This window comes from Acomys minous (genome assembly GCF_964271855.1).
Source record: "Acomys minous genome assembly, chromosome: 12".
Lineage (NCBI taxonomy): Eukaryota > Metazoa > Chordata > Mammalia > Rodentia > Muridae > Acomys > Acomys minous.
Window position 1 is genome coordinate 97,689,967 of NC_140493.1, and position 17,445 is coordinate 97,707,411.

General features: G+C 41.2%; 1 protein-coding gene across 11 annotated transcripts in view; it reads left to right on the plus strand.

The window, feature by feature from the left end:
- Positions 1-17,445, plus strand: part of TANC2 (tetratricopeptide repeat, ankyrin repeat and coiled-coil containing 2) — a gene marked incomplete at its 3' end in the record, with an annotated part of 287,236 nt that overhangs the window by 19,241 nt on the left and 250,550 nt on the right. For all 11 annotated transcript variants that reach the window (XM_084748481.1, XM_084748489.1, XM_084748486.1 and 8 more), the window contains exon 2: positions 12,024-12,113. In XM_084748481.1, coding sequence (XP_084604607.1) covers positions 12,047-12,113 — 67 coding nt within the window. In that variant the 5' untranslated portion in view covers positions 12,024-12,046. The remainder of the gene's footprint in view (positions 1-12,023; positions 12,114-17,445) is intronic.

Genomic DNA, 17,445 nt, shown 5'->3' on the forward strand with positions numbered 1-17,445 from the left:
ATTGTTGGTCATGGATTGAACTTAGTCTCTAGCTTTCCTCTTTATACTGGTCGTGTTGGTATCTCATGGCTCAAAGACGCAGCCCACCAGTCACATGGTTGGCTTTTCTGGTGTAGCCAGAACTATTTGGAACCATATCACTACTGTAAACTATCGAGGAGCTATTATTAGTCTCACCATGAGTGAGAAAGATACTTGACTCACTCAGGAAATTACCAGGATTTAATCTTCCAGGAGCTAGGGGAAAGAAGTCAGCCAAATTATTACCCATAGTCACTCTCTCTTTGATTTTTTTCTCTTAGCTGTATTATTTCTGTTATTAATCCTTAGTAATTTTGATTATGAGATGTTTTATCAGCATTTTGGTCTTTCAGTATTTTGAATTTAACTCTTCTAGAAGTGATCTCATTTTCTAAGTTAGTCATTCTTTATTAATAACCAGAGAATCCTCATAATTTCAGTCTTATGCATCTTACTTTCTGACCACTTCTTGTTTCTTTCCATTTGTCTCCTTCTAACCCCTAATTTACAGTCCTTGATTGCTACTGGAATTTCTAAGTCTATTGGTTCCGCTGCCCTTTCATATTGTCGGTAGCCTCTCTCTTTCTCACTCTTAGTTAATCCCAGCATAGTACCTAAATGTTTCCTTTTTCAAAGAGAAACTGTGTTGCTGTTGTTTCTTAGCCTTGCTGGGGCTTAAACCCAGGGCCTTGTACATAGGCAAATTTCTACTGTTGGGAGATACACTGGGCTCTCATTTTTCCTTTCTTAGTTCATTGTCCTTTTGGAGCCAAAAACTGCATTCCTGTTAAATTCAACTTTCCGCTTTTTCCGCCTGCACCCATGAAGCTGAATGTTGTTAGTAAAAAGCATACAACATTACTGATTGGTTTTATTTAAAATTCATGACCACAAACCTCAACTGAGACCTTAATCCTTCCAGGTAATCATGTTATATAGTGCAGGAGTAGGGTGGATGGTTTTTTTTTTCCTGTAGTATTTCCTCTCACCTTACACTTTTAATATTTTCAATTTTTTCCTTAAATAATGCTTTTTCTTCATTCTTTACTGAAAAAAGTTGAAGAGAAGTCCTCTGGAAGCCGTTTTTAGGCATCTACTAGCACTTACATCTACATATGGTGAAAAAGTACATATATTCTTTGTATAGGTAGCCGTTCATTTGTACTGTAGACTGTCATCTCCTGATGTATATTTAAGAATGCTACTTTAGCCAGGCATGGTAGCACATGCCTTTAGTGCCAGGACTCAGGAGGTAGAAGGCAGATCTCTGAGTTCAAAGCCAGCATGGTCTACAGAGTGAGTTTTAGGGCAGCCGTGGCTACGTAGAGAGATCTTGTCTAAACAAACAAACCAACAACAAACAATAACTAAGTAAATAAAATAACAAGGAGTGCTATTTCAACTGTCTGTCCTATAGGAACCAAATACCAGAGAAGCCACATACTCTAGAACCTGAACCATTTCTTTCCACAAGATCTTACTCGTGTCCATGTCTCATGAAGTTTACCAGTGCACCAGCTGGCAGAGAAAATTCATTCAAAGGTCTCTTTTCTTTCTTTCTTTCTTTCCTTCTTTTTATTTTTTGGTTTTTCGAGACAGGGTTTCTCTGTGTAGCCTTGGCTGTCCTGGATTCACTTTGTAGACCAGGCTGGCCTCGAACTCATGGAGATCCACCTGCCTCTGCCTCCCGAGTGGTGAGATTAAAGGCGTGCGCCACCACTACCCGGCTAAGTCATATTTTCTTGTTTTAAGTCTCCTTAAGTTTTGGTTGTAAATAAGTGGTTTTGTAAAAGAATACTAAAAATGAAAGTAAATCCATCAGTCTAGTGAGGGTGCATCTTTCTGTTTTACTTATTTATTTAGGACTTTATTCTAGCTGTAGTTTATTTTAGCCTATCATTGACTTCAGATGTTTTGAGGTAGTTGGTACTTTTTCACCCGAAGGGATTGGTATCTGCTCTGACAAGTTTTCAGAGCTCTCTTTTGGTGTTGTAGCTGAGTCACTTTATAGGCTGGACAGCAAATGTTTTTGATTTACTCATCTTGAATTATTTCTTTAAAAATTAGCATGCCTTTAATCCTAGCACTCAGGATGCAGAGGCAGGTGGATCTCTGAGTTCAAGGCCAGCCTAGTCTACAAAGTGAGTCCAGGACAGCCAGGGCTACACAGAGAAACCTTGTCTTGAAAAAAACAAAACAAAAAGCAACAAAAAAGTTAGCAATACATTTATATTTTGTTATTTTCTCTTATGCTGAAAAGGCAGTACACTTTTTTTCTTTTTCATTTTGACGTTTTTAGCAGTGTGTTGTCAGAATTGTACTACTTTGTAAGGATCTTTTTTTTGCAGATATATAATATGTAGGTCTTGGCCAGTTCAGTCTCCTGTTGTTGCAGTGGAAGATTATTTTGTAATAGCTGGGCCTGATAGCTCAGGTCTCTAAACCCAGCCATTTGGGAGACTTGAGTTAGGAAGCTCTTAAATCCAAGGCCTGCCTGTGCTACAGAGTGAATTCTAAGCCTGTCTGGGCAACTTAATAAGACTGTCTCAAAAATAAGATAAATAAATAAAATATAATATATAGGTTGGGGATATAGCTCAGTGATAGAATACATAAATAAGGCCTTGGGGGCGCTGGAGAGATGGGTCAGCGGTTAAGAACACCGTCTGCTCTCCCAGAGGTCCTGAGTTCAATTCCCAGCAACCATATAGTGGCTCATAACCATCTATCGTGAGATCTGGTTCCCTCTTCTGGTATGCAAAAAGATTTTCTTATACCTTCTTATTTTCTTTGTTATTTATTTGTCTTTTCTTTTAGAAACTCTCACAGTTCCCTGCATCTGCCCTCTGGATTTAACATTATCAGTTTAAGAACACTGGTTGTTCTCCCAGAGAACCTGAGCTTGATTCCCAGCACCCATTTGGTAGCTCACAACCCTCTATAACTTCATTCTCAGGAGATCAACAGACTTTTCTGGCCTCTGTTGGCACTGTGTCCTTGGAGAACAGATACACATGTGGCCAGAACACCCATACACATAGAATAAAAATAAATAAATCTAAAATAAGTTTAAATTTTACTCCACTGAAACGAGAATACCCAGTTCTACCTGTGCTTCCTCTCCCAACTTACCTTCCTTATTTGAACCTTTATTTTTCATCAAGTTTACAACAGCTGTTTTAAATCCGTGCGGTTCATGCCACAGCATTTGTTGTAGTAGCTTACTTGGGGTATGAATAGACTGTAAATATTAGTGGGCGATCATTTACGCTGTCACTACCCAGTGCTCAGCTAGTCATGTTTTTCACCCCTTTCCACTCCAAGAACATCTTTTATGGTTAAAACCGTTCCTTCTTTGATTCTCTGCTCAAAGGATTTTTATCTTATTATATTACCTATTTCTAATAGCTGAGTATTATATGTGTTAACGTTTCACTATTCCATCAGTTTTACTCATAATTTAACCCTGCCAATGTTAACACTTACTGGTAATGTTTAGGGAATAAATGCCTTTATTGAACTAGTTGTTGGATCTCTTTCCTAGACTTTCTACATACTCAGTTAGAACTTCTCAGCCTCGTGTAACAAAAATCTAAACGCATTGGCTTAATCAAATAGGGTTTCTTTTTCTTTTGGTAATAGGAAATCTATATGTAGGCAGTTCAGGGTTTTTGGCAATTCTCCAATGCCATTAAGAGCATAGGATCCTTTACATTTCTTGACCATATTTCATACTGGCTTTCCCCTATGATAGCCAGGGGGCTGTTGTGTTTCCAGACTTCCCCTTAAAGGCCTTGCCCATAGAATTTATGTTTTGATCTCATTGATACTAACATGTTAGATCATAGGCTGCGGGGGAGTTTAAGAAGCTGTTATTTTTAGGTACTTTACTTCCTTTTCATATAATATGGAAGATAGTAGAATTTTGGCTAGATAAGTAGCTATTAGCTGATGACAGCAATCATACTTTTTTTTGTTCTTTGAAACAGCCTTACACACGGGTATGTTCATTGCCAAGGAGAAACAGAATCAGGCCAAGTGCTGCACAGCCTCACAGCAAGTCATTGGTAGGGACAGAGGTATGAGCCTGTCCAAAGCATATCCTATCTGCGCTCTGTTGTTTACATAATTTGGTTCACTTTGGGTCTTCTTTGAGTAAATATTTTGCATGAGTACTATTAGAAATATCTTAATTAAATGTGATGATCTTTTAGACTTGTATGTTGGTATTTAAAGCAAGTTTCTAATAACTACAGTATTTTTATTTATATAATTTTGCTTAATGAGAGTAATTTTTTCTTGGAAGATATGGAACCAATATCTGGGAAGTGAGCTGTTTTCAAGATGTCTTAGATGGCACCTACTTTTTGGGTTTTTAAAAAATAATTTAGTTAATTTATTCAGATTACAACTCAATTGTTATCCCATCATTTGTATCCTCCTGGTCCTCCCTCCCTGCTGGTTTCACCCTATTCTCCTTCCCTAGGTCTGTGACCAAGGGGGACCTCCTCCCCCACTATATGGTCATAGGCTATCAAGTCTTATCTTGGTAGCCTGATTATTCTTTCTCTGAGGAGGTGGTCAAATATGGAGCACCAGAGTTCATGTCAAAGTCAGCCCCGCTCTCCACACAACTGTGGAGAATGTCCTGTCCATTGGCTAGATCTGAGTAGGGGTTCGATGTTTACTGCTTGTATTGTCCTTGGTTGGTGCAGTAGTTTGAGCAGACCCCCCTGGGCCCAGATAATGTTGCTTTTCTTTCATACGTAAGCATTGCTCAAGCTGTAACGAGGTGTTCCTGTTATGCGCTGAGCACAGTAATGGGATCTGTGTAAGAATGATTTATGAAGTTGCAGTGTAGTTGGTACTAACAGTTGCCTTGGTCTGCAGCCCCAAATAGGCAAATAAGGAATTTTGAGGAAAATAAATGAGGAAAAACAATAAAAGTTTTAAAATAATTTACTTAATTTAATGTGCATTGGTGTTTTACCTGCATGTATATTTGTGTGAGGGTGTTGGACCCCTGGAACTGGAGTTACAGACAGTGGTGAGCTGTCATGTGGGTGCTGGGAATTGAACCAGGTCCTCTGGAAGAGCAGCTGGTACTCTTAACTGTGGAGTCATTTCTCTACCCTGAGAGGAAACTTTTTAAAACTGTAATGGTGTATAATTAGGGCTCCAGAATTAGGGCACAAACAACAAGGTGATTCTCCGTGAATATGATATAGATATCTTGATTTTTAAAGCCAGTACTCAGAAACAGCTGTGACGCTTCTTTCAGAAGGCAAAGCTGGCACTGGCCCCAGTTATTTGGCATGCCCAAGATCTGAGCCTTAGCGACAGAAGGAAGCAGTGCTGGTGTTCTGCTCTTTTTCACGATGGTCAAGTTTTTAGCTGCTAAAGTTTTTGTGTAAATGTGACTTTGAACTTACTTTGAGGGACTGTTAACAGAAATTATTTTCTTATGCCAAAACATGTGTTTAACATGTTTGCTCACTTAAACCTCTCCTCTTTCTTCCTTGTAAGCTCTGATGATGCACAGCATCGTCTGCTGTGAATGGCACTTGGTTGGGTGCATTTCTCTGTAACTCTCATTACCACGCCAGGTGTTCATTTTAGGCAAGAACTGTTTATTAACCTTTAAAAAAAGTCTCTGTAGTGCCTGTTCAAGGCGTGTATATAGTTTGATCTTAATAAGCACTAAGTAAAGACTAGAAGACATTTATATATTTATAGTTAGTGTTAGTAAAAGACCCAAAGCAGTGGGCCATCTATTATGTCGTGTGTCTTAGAATCAGAGAAGTATTGCAAACCCTAATAATATACTTTTTGAAGAATTTTTGCTAAAGCATGTGCTAAAATAAGACATTTTGTAGTATTTATGCATGTTTTATTCATTTCTTGATGTTATTTATGAGACTGTTTAGTGCCTGGACTTATTCCTCTAAAAAATAGTTTAACCACGTAGACATACTATGCCTGTTTTATATGGCTGGGAGAGACCAAGGAGAGCAAGCGACACAGGGACATTAATTGCAGTTCCATAAAGACACCTCTTTTCATGTGACCTTTCATTGAACTGGTGACAAAGCAGTATATAGCCTAACATTAAAATATTTTGTTAGATGGTAAGGGAATGAAAAAAATCTAAAACTCTAAGCTCTCAGAAATGATTTTTGCGTGTTTTTGGTGTATGTGTTATGTTGCATGCTAGGACATTATAGGTTGGTAGGGAAATTCCCTGAGGAGGCAGTCAACAGAGAGCCTCCACTCTGGTATTTTATCTTCTTTGTGGAGTTTCACAGAGAATTTTACTGACCTAATAATTAAAATTTGTGCCGATTTCAATGATGAATACTTTGGGGTGATGAAAAAAAATTGAAACTAAAGATGGTAAACAATGTGTACCACATTAAATTTTATTTCTTTCACCTTTTCAATTCTGTATGTACCTCCTGTGGGAATTTTGTAAATTTTTGTGTGTATTCTGTTATAAGTCCATGGTTATGTATGTCCATAAATGCAGATTGGAATAATTAGACCATACTGTGCATGCCACTCTGACTTGTTTCTCTCCCTCTTAGGGATAAAAATTGGGGAGGTTTAGAACAAATAGACATGCTGAAATTTAAAATTGTGTATTATATTGTATAGTTTATAGTATCTCCGTGCCAAGATTCAAATATTTCCCTGTTAATGGATTCTCCATCCAACTGTTTCTTCCTTTTTTCTTCCTTCCTTTCTGTTTTTAGAAAAATATTTCGTGGGGGCTTAGAGGTTAGGAGCGCTTGCTGCTCTTACAGAGGTCCTGAGTTCAATTCCCGTCAACCACATGGTGGCTCACAGCCATCTGTAATGAGATCTGGTGCCCTCTTTTGGTATGCAGGCACACATGCAGGCAGAACACTGTACATAATAAATAAATAAATCTGAAAAACAATTCATTTATTTTTTGAGAGTATAATTACATAATTTCCCCCTTGTCATTTCTCCTTCCAACACCTCCTGTATCCTCCTCCTTGTTCTCTTTCAAATTCATAAGATCAGCCTTCTCTGCAAGGGTTTGATGTGGATAGTGATATACAGATGAAAATATCATTGATAAATTTAATAAATGTACATTTTTAGTGTTTTATGTAACAGTAAATTAAACAAGTTCCCTGCCAGCCTAAGGTGCCTATTTAGTGGGGAGTTGACAGCCAACAAATGTGTGTGTGTGTGTGTGTGTGTGTGTGTGTGTGTGTGTGTGTGGTGTGTGGTGTGTGCATGCATGTATGTATGGTGAGGGTATGAATACCTGTTTGCTCACCCTCTCAGAGGCCAGAGGAAGATGTTGAATGTCCTGTTGTATCACTGTAAATACCTTGTTTCTTTAAGGCAGCTTCTCATGGAACCTATGGTTAGGCTGGCAGCCAGCAGACTCTTATCAGTCTTCTGTCTCCAGGCCCTGCAGCGCTGGAGCTACCCCCACCCAGCTGTTCTCACACGAGAAGTAGGAGCTGAACTTAGACCCTTGTACTTGCGCTCTAACCCACTGAGTGATCTCTCTAGTCCCTCAGTGACGTTTCAAAAATAAAGCATGAGAAACATGGATGAAGACTTTGTATATGAATCTTGTCATATAGTCAACCCCTCCTGGAGTTAAGAAAGCTCATCTTTTGTACCTGTTCTAATCAGTCATTGGCTGAGAGCCTACCACAGTGAGGGCAGCAAGACATGGAACTTTCTGGGGAAGTGATGCCACTGAGCAAAGGGCAGTTCTTAGGAATGAAGAGCATTGACAGCACAGTTATTTACATCTTAGTTTCAGTTAGCACACGAGTAGCCACTACTGAAAGTATCTGGCTCAAAGTTTTATTTGTTTGTCTTGTTGGTTGGGTGTGTTTGAGACGGGTCTCTGTGTAGCTCTGGCTGGCCCAGAGCTCAGAGATCTACTTGCCTCTGCCTCGAGTGCTGGAATTAAAGCCACCACACGCCCAGTTCTCTGCTTAGTGTTCCGTTGTGTTGCTTTTATATCGTATCTGCTTCTGCATGTCTTCATCTGTCTATATAATTTTTGATCCATTTCAAAGTAAAATGTACTTATTATTAGTATGCTCTTGCTAAATATTTAAGCATAAAATTATTAGAGCTCAAAGTTCGTTTTGTTCTTTTGAGTGTTGTTTATATATAATGTGCAAGTCTGCTTTAAACATTGCTGAGTTGTGACAAGCGCATTCATCTTTGCATCCCAAATTCCATCAAATGAATAATATCACAAATTATAGTTTTATTATAGTATTACTATTTCCAGACAAAAGATATGTTATAAACTTTAATTTAATTTGCCCTACTTCTGCCTTTTGGGTTGTTGTCACTGTTTTTAGTTTGCATGTGTTTTATTTATTGTGCTGGGATTGGACCTGAGGCCTGTGCTTACTGGGAAGCTCTGTGCCACTGATCTGCTTCCCTGCCTTTACATGTGTTTTAAAGTTGTCAAGCTTTTGATATTGGTGTTATCTTGCAGTTTATATGTACCAACATGTTAACCTATCTGTAACTCTTCTTACATACCTGCTTTTTAAGCATTATTTTCCTGTTAGAAGAACTTTTTTTTTCCTTTTGGCATTTCTGCTAGTCATAAATTGCTTGGGTTGCTTTCTAAAAATAATTTTCATTTTTCAAAGAAATTTAAAATCTAGATAGATTTTTTTTTAACATTTAATTTTATTGTATGAATATATGGGCATGCTTCTGCAGTGATTCATGTGCAAAGGTCAGACAGCAGCTTGAAGTAGTGGGTTCTGTCTTTTGCCATAGAAGTTCCAGGAGTGGAAGTTAGATTGCCAATCTTGGTGGCAAGTACCTGTAGAGGTTGAGCCTGAGAATAGATGTCTTTTTTTTTTCCTCCTTTATTAATTTATTCTTGTTACATCTCAATGGTTATCCCATCCCTTGTATCCTCCCATTCTTCCCTCCCTCCCAATTTCCCCTTATTCCCCTCCCCTATGACTGTTCCTGAGGGGGATTACCTCCCCCTCTATATGATCATAGGGTATCAAGTCTCTTCTTGGTAACCTGCTGTCCTTCCTCTGAGTGCCGCCAGGTCTCCCCCTCCAGGGGACATGGTCAAAGGTGAGGCACCAGAGTATGTGAGAAAGTAATATCCCACTCTCCACTCTACTGTGGAGAGTGTTCTGTCCATTGGCTAGATCTGGGTAGGGGCTTAAGGTTTACCGCCTGTATTGTCCTTGGCTGGTGCCTTAGTTTGAGCGGGACCCCTGTGCCCAAATCTGCCTATCATAATGTTCTTCTTGTAGGCTTCTAGGGCCCTCTGGATCCTTCTACTTTGCCTTTCTCCCATGATTCTCTCATCTAGAGTCCTACTAGAATGTCCTCCCCTCTGTCGCAGTTTCCTGGTAAGTGAAGGCTTTCGTGGGACATGCCCATTGGGCTAATATGCAGATATAAGTGAGTATATACCATTTGAGTCTTTCTGCTTCTGGGTTAACTCACTCATTATGATCATTTCTAGCTTACTCCATTTATCCACAAATTTTGGTAATTCCTTGTTTTTAATAGCTGAGTAGTATTCCATAGTGTATATGTGCCACAGTTTCTTTATCCATTCTTCTATTGAGGGACACTTAGGCTGTTTCCATGTTCTGGCTATTACGAATAAGGCTGCTATGAACATGGTTGAGCAAATTTTCTTGCTGTGTGCTGGAGCATCTTCTGGGTATATTCCAAGGAGTGGAATAGCTGGGTCTTGAGGAAGCCCTATTCCCATTTTTCTGAGATAGCACCAGATAGATTTCCAAAGTGGCTGTACTAGTTTGCATTCCCACCAGCAATGAAGGAGTGTTCCTCTCTCCCCACATCCTCGCCAGCATGTGGTGTCGCTTGAATTTTTGATCTTAGCCATCTTGATGGGTGTAAGATGGAATCTCAGCGTTGTTTTGATTTGCATTTCCCTGATGATTAAGGAGGTTGAGCATTTCTTTAAGTGTGAGAATAGATGTCTTGATTGGCATCTTCTTTCGGTTAAATCTTTCATTTGTTTTTCGAGACAGGGTTTTTCTTGTCCTGGCTGTCGAAGACTCACTTTGTAGACTGGGCTGGCCTTGAACTCACGGAGATCCACTTGCCTTTGCCCTCTGAGTGCTGGGATTAAAGGTGTGTACTGCCACACCCTGCTCCAGTCTTTTTTTTTTTTTTTTTTTTTTTAAACCAACAACCTTTTTACTTAATCTTTATTAATCAATGCAGAGTTTGGTCAGAATCTTAAAAGACATTTTCCATGGTCTCCTGCACATCATTCTGTTGAAAGTCATCTCTAAGCCTTTTGTTCAGCTGTTTCAGAGCACTTTGGCTCTGATTCGCTTGGTGTTTTTATTTTTATTGTGTGTTTGTTTGTTCTACAGCTAAAACTCCGTATATCTGATTAGTTTTTTAAAATTCTTGTTTTTTATCACCTCAAAATAACTTTTTCTTAATTTTTGATGCTTCTGAATTTTCAGTTATGTATATGCTACACCTTTTCAGTGGGTTATGTATGGTGCTAATAGTGTTTTCCACATTTTTCCAACCTTTGTGCTGTGATTTGGATATTTTCTGTTGATAAAAGACACACAAAAACCTGATAACACTGTAGAGAATTTTTACAAAAAAGAACAGCAGACTGCCTGGCGTGGTGGCGCACGCCTTTAATACCAGCACTTGGGAGGCAGAGGCTGGTGGATCTCTGTGAGTTCAAGGCCAGCCTGGTCTACAAAGTGAGTCCAGGACAGTCAAGGCTACACAGAGAGACCCTGTCTCGAAAAACCAAAAAAAAAAAAAAAAAAAGCAAGACTTAGTTGGACCACAAGGGAATATACAGAAGGCTTTGTTTATATTTGGATATAATATACACAAGAATGTTGTTATGATTGTTTAATACAAAAAGAAGAAAAGCTATGCAGAAAACAAGGGAAGATAATTTTTACATCAGCCTTTGCAACAAGGACTAGGCAATGTGATGAAAAGCACAGTTGGGCTTTCTTTTGACTCAGAGCAGCACAGAGAAGAGAGACTCGAGTCCTCAGAGGTAGAATAATTTATCCTTGTTAAAGGGAACCATATAGTTTTGTAAATTGTGTGTGTGTGTGTGTGTGTGTGTGTGTGTGTGTGTGTGTGTGTGTGTATTGGGAAGAGAAGAAGGGAGGAAGGAGAAATAGGGGAGGAAGAGGAGACAGCGACATTGTTCCAGAATTAGAGAGTCGAGTGAAATGTAGGATGTATTTATAGCTACCTAATTATTTCTGTGGATCTTCAGTGCCGCTGTTACTAGAATTTTTAAAAAAGATTTATTTATTAAAAAAAAAAAAAGATTTGTTTATTATGTATACAATATTGTGTCTGCGTGTACAACTACATGCCAGTAGAGGGCACCAGATCTCATTATAGATGGTTATGAGCCACCAGTGGTTGCTGGGAATTGAATTCAGGACCTCTGGAAGAGCAGCAGGCAGTGCTCTTTACCTCCGAACCATCTCTCTAGCCCATTACTAGAAATTTTGAGGAGTCTATTTGTGGTTGCCATATGATACTGGGGAAATTGGTGTGCCTTATTGACTGTCTTAGTCTCATTAATAAAACAAATTTAAGAATGCAGTCAAACTTAAGGATAGTTTTATTAGAGTTTAAAAGAAAACTCCCAGGGCAGGCAAGCTGTAAATCTTGGCTGCTGCCTGGAGAAGGAGAATGGAGAAGAGAAGGGGGAAAGCTATGTAGTTTTAGTTCAGTTAGTGTGGAGGTGAGCCACATGGTGAGGAGGGGCGCTTTAGAGGAAGAGTGAAGCCCAAAATACCAGAAAAGCATGCTTAAGTTCTGGCTGGCGTTGGAAAGAGGGAGAGGAAGAAGAGAAAGGAAAAGGTACAGCTATACACATGGTTTATTGTTGGTATGCCTTTAAAATTAAAGTTACAATTATTTTTAATGGAAATATGTCTTCTTAAGCTTACTCTCCCTGTTTTCTTTTGCAGTTTTGTATTAAGAGAGCACAACCATGTTTCGAAATAGTCTCAAGATGCTTCTTACTGGTGGGAAATCAAGTCGGAAAAACAGGTCAAGTGGTAAGTGACTACACGGCTCTATTTCTGTATAATATTTTAGAAGTATAGGCTATCTTAGGGATCTGAACTAATGCTATCATACTTGAAATTTTTATTAAGTAGTTTATTACATTCAGAAGGAAATAAAGGTTTGCATTCTTATAGACTGCCATATCTTTATTACAAAGTAGGAACACTTGAATGCTTGTCAGCAACAGTCTGTTAAAGAAAATTTTGTGAGGGAAAAGTACTTATTTCTATTTTATGTTTCTGCTTATTAAAAACTCTAGACCTATGTTTATTTTAAAAACTAACATAGGAATTTATTATAGTTATAGATACTCTTAGTGGAAGAAACCATTAAAAATAGGAGCTGTCTCATAGATTTATGCAGAAAGATATAATTATAAGCTCCATGGTACACCATGTAATTGCAGCATTCTAGAAGCGGAAGCAGCAGAATCACAAGTTTAAGGCTGGCTGGTCTTGACTACCTCGTGAGTTAGTTCTAGCTCAGCATTCGCTTCAGGATAAGATCCAGTCTCAAAAAGAGTTTATTTTATTTTATTTTTTTCAAGCAAAATAAGGATACTTTCATTAGAATCTCAAAAATAAAAGAAATTATTTAAAAATATTCATTATATCATTAATTGGTTTTTCAGAGTTAGAGCATATATATGTGTGTGTGTGTATATATATATATTCACATACATATATATACATATACTTTTTAAATTAATTAATTTCTTTTACATCCCTCATCACAGCTTCCTCTCTCTTTCACCTTCCATTCCTCCATATCTCCCCTTCCTTCTCTTCTCAGAGAAGGGGAGGCCTCCCATGGATACCAACCTACCCTGGCATATCAAGTTTAGTAGGACTGGGCATATCTTCTCCTATTGAGGCCAGACAGGACAGCCCAGTTGGGGGAAAGGGATTCAGAGGCAGGCAGTGAAGTCAGAGGCAGCCCTGCTTCTGCTGTTAGAGGTCCCACCTGAGGACCATGCTGTGCGTCTGTGACAGATGTGTAGGGGCCCAAGTCTGTCCCATGCCTGCTATTTGGTTGGTTCAGTTTCAGTGAGCCCCTATGGGCCCAGGTTAGTTGATTCTGTAGGTTTTCTTGTGGCATCCTTAACCTCTCTGGCTCTTTCAATCCTTCTTCCCCCTCTCCCATTGGATTCCCTGAGCTCCGCCTAATGTTTGGTTGTAGGTCTCTGCGTATGTTTCCATCAGCTTCTGGCAAAACCACTCAGATGACAGTTATGCTAGACTCAGATGACAGTTATGCTAGGCTCCTGTCTGCAAGCATTGCAGAATATCATTAATAGTTTCAGGAGTTGGCTTTCTCTCATGGGATGGGGCTCAAGCTGGGCCAGTCATTGGTTGGCCATGTCCTCAGTTTCTGCTTCTTTATTCCTGTACATCTTATAGGTTGGAAAAATTGTGCATTGAACATTTATGGGTGGGTTGGTGTCTGCACTCCTCCATTGGGAGTCTTGCCTGGTGACAGGAGGTGGCCATTTAAGGTTCCATGTCCCTTATTGCTAGGAGGCTTGGCTAGGGTCACTCTAATAGATTCCTGGGGGTTCCCATTGTCCTAAGTTTCTAGTTCATCCCAGAGCTGCCCTCCTACCCATTCCAGCGCACTCTCCCACCTTTCTCCCCACACTGGATCCCTCCTGTTCTTCCCACCCAATTCCCTCCCTCCATGCACAGCCATGTCTGTTTTATTTCTCCATCTCAGTGAGATTCAAGCATCCTCCCTTGGGCCCTCCTTATACTAAGCTTCTATAGGATCTGGGGATTGTAGCCTGGTTATCTTGTACTTTATGCTAATATCCATGTATAAGTGAGTACATACTGTGAGTGTCCGTCTGGGTCTGGGTTATCTCACTCAAGATGACCATTTGCCTGCAGATTTCCTCATGTCATTGTTTTTAATAGCTGAATAGTATTCCACTGTGTAAATGAACCACATTTTCTTTATCCATTCTTTGGTTGATGGACATTTAGGTTGTTTCCAGTTTCTGGCTATTACAAATAAAGCTGCTGTGACTATAGTTGAGCAGGTGTCCTTGTGGTATGATGGAGCATCTTTTGGGTATATGCCCAGGAGTGTGGTATAGCTGAGTCTTGAGGTAGAACTATTCCCAGTTTTCTGACAAACTGTCATATTGATTTCCAAAGTGGTTGTACAAGTGTGCCTTCTGACCAGCAATGGATGAGTGTTCCCCTTGCTCTATACTCTCACTAGCACAAGCTGTCACTTGAGTTTTTGATCTTAGCCATTCTGATGGGTGTGTGGTGGAATCTAAGAGTCGTTTTGATTTGCATTTCCCTGATGACTAAGGATGTTAAACATTTCTTTAAATGTGTCTCAGCCATTAAAGATTCCTCTGTTGAAAATTCTCTGTTTAAGTCTGTACCTTTTTTTTTTTTTTTTTGAGAAGAAAGATTTTATTTGGCTTAGGATTCCAGGTTATAGTTCATAATTTTGGGAATGTAAAGGTAGGAACTCAAGCGACATCACATACATAGTCAAGAACAAAGAAAAAATAAGCATATGTTTACTTGCTTGCTCTCAGCTAGCTTTCTCCTCTCTTGTCCTGCTGCTAATGGGCTAGGTCTTCCTGGATCAATCAGCAGTCAAGGTGATCCCCTACAGACATGCCTATAGGCCATCCTAATCTAGATAATTCCTCACTAAAATTCTTCTTTCCAAGTGATTGTAGGTTGTGTCAAGTTGATAGCTAACTAGTACTTTACTAGTGGGTTTATTACTTTAGCATTTAGCATCTTTTTCTTTTTTCTTTTTTTGAGACAGGGGTTCTCTGTGTGGCCCTGGATGTCTGTTAACTCTCTCTGTAGACCGGATGGCCTTGAAGTCACAGAGGTCTTGCCTGCCTCTGCCTTTAGAGTACTGGGATTAAATATGCATGCATCTTTTTTTAAATTAATTTATTCTTGTTACATCTCAATGGTTATCCCATCCCTTGTATCCTCCCATTCTTCCCTCCCTCCCATTTTCCCCTTATTCCCCTCCCTATGACTGTTCCTGAGGGGGTTTACCTCCCCCTGTATATGCTCATAGGTTATCAAGTCTCTTCTCGGTAACCTGCTGTCCTTCCTCTGAGTGCCACCAGGTCTCCCCCTCCAGGGGACATGGTCAAATGTGAGGCACCAGAGTACGTGAGAAAGTCTTATCCCACTCTCCACTCAAGTGTGGAGACTGTTCTGACCATTGGCTAGATCTGGGTAGGGGTTTAAAGTTTACGGCCTGTATTGTCCTTGGCTGGTGCCTTAGTTTGAGCGGGACCCCCTGTACCTTATTTTTAAATGGGGTCATTTGGTTTGTTGATGTATAATTTCTTGAGTTCTTTATATATTTTGGATATCAGCCTTCTGTAGGGTTGGTGAAGATCTCTCCCCATTCTGTAGGCTGTTGTTTTATCCTTTTTATGATATTCTTTGCCTTACAGAAGCTTTTCAGTTTCATAAGGTCCCATTTATTAATTGTTGATCTTGGTGCCTGAGCTGTTGGTGTTCTGTTCAGGAAGTTGTCTCCTGTGCCAATGTATTCAAGGCTCTTCCCCATTTTTACTTCTTCTTCTTCTTCTTCTTCTTCTTCTTCTTTTTTTTTTTTTTAAAGATTTATTATGTATACAGTGCTCTGCCTGCGTGTACACCTGCCAGCCAGAAGAGGGCACCAGATCTCAGTATAGATGGTTGTAAGCCACCATGTGGTTGCTGGGAATTGAACTTAGGACCTTTGGAAGAACAGGCAGCGGTCTTAACCTCTGAGCCATCTCTTCAGCTCCTCCCACTTTTACTTCTATCAGGTTCAGTGTATCTGGTTTTATATTGAGATACTATTTGATTCACTTGGACTTGGGTTTTGTGCAGTGTGTAAATATGGATCTAGTTACATTCTCCTACATGTAGACATCCAGTTAGACAGCACCATTTGTTGAAGATGCTTTCTTTTTTCCATTGTATAGATTTGGCTTTTTTGTCAAAATTCAAGTGTCTGTAGGTGTGCAGGTTTACTTCTGGTTCTTCAATTTGATTCCATTGATCAATCTATCTGTTTTTATGCTAATTCCATGCACTTTTTATTACTATTATTCTGTAGTACAGCTTGAGATCAAGGGTGTGATAACTCCAAAAGAGGGAGGAGAGTTACCCGGTTGTTCCTGGTGCTGGCAGGCCTGTGGGGGTGTAGGCAGGCCTGTGGGGGTGTAGGCAGGCCTGTGGGGGTGTAGGCAGGCCTGTGGGGGTGTAGGCAGGCCTGTGGGGGTGTAGGCAGGCCTGTGGGGGTGTAGGCAGGCCTGTGGGGGTGTAGGCAGGCCGGTGGGGGTGTAGGCAGGCCTGTGGGGGTGTAGGCAGGCCTGTGGGGGTGTAGGCAGGCCTGTGGGGGTGTAGGCAGGCCTGTGGGGGTGTAGGCAGGCCTGTGGGGGTGTAGGCAGGCCTGTGGGGGTGTAGGCAGGCCTGTGGGGGTGTAGGCAGGCCGGTGGGGGTGTAGGCAGGCCTGTGGGGGTGTAGGCAGGCCTGTGGGGGTGTAGGCAGGCCTGTGGGGGTGTAGGCAGGCCTGTGGGGGTGTAGGCAGGCCTGTGGGGGTGTAGGCAGGCCTGTGGGGGTGTGGGCAGGCCTGTGGGGGTGTAGGCAGGCCTGTGGGGGTGTGGGCAGGCCTGTGGGGGTGTAGGCAGGCCTGTGGGGGTGTAGGCAGGCCGGTGGGGGTGTAGGCAGGCCTGTGGGGGTGTAGGCAGGCCTGTGGGGGTGTAGGCAGGCCTGTGGGGGTGTAGGCAGGCCGGTGGGGGTGTAGGCAGGCCTGTGGGGGTGTAGGCAGGCCGGTGGGGGTGTAGGCAGGCCGGTGGGGGTGTAGGCAGGCCTGTGGGGGTGTAGGCAGGCCGGTGGGGGTGTAGGCAGGCCTGTGGGGGTGTAGGCAGGCCGGTGGGGGTGTAGGCAGGCCTGTGGGGTGTAGGCAGGCCTTTGGGGTGTAGGCAGGCCTGTGGGGGGTGTAGGCAGGCCTATGGGGGTGTAGGCAGGCCTGTGGAGTGTAGGCAGAGCCATGGGGTGGGGGAGGGAAGTGGGGGAGCAGGGCACAGCACACAGCTGCTGGGCTTGCCGCAGGGGGCCCAGCAGGCAGGGGCCGGGGGAGGGGCATCCTCACCAGGTTGCCAGCCAGTAGGCTAGCAGGCAGAGCTCTGGGCTAGTAAATGTGAATTGAATATTTTTGTCAGTGCAGTTTATGAAGGTTTTGTTGTAGTTGTAGTTATATATGTGTTCATTTTTTATTTTTAAAAAACAGAATAATTCTGGTTTTTAGGTCAAAAAAATTTTTTTGGAGACAGCT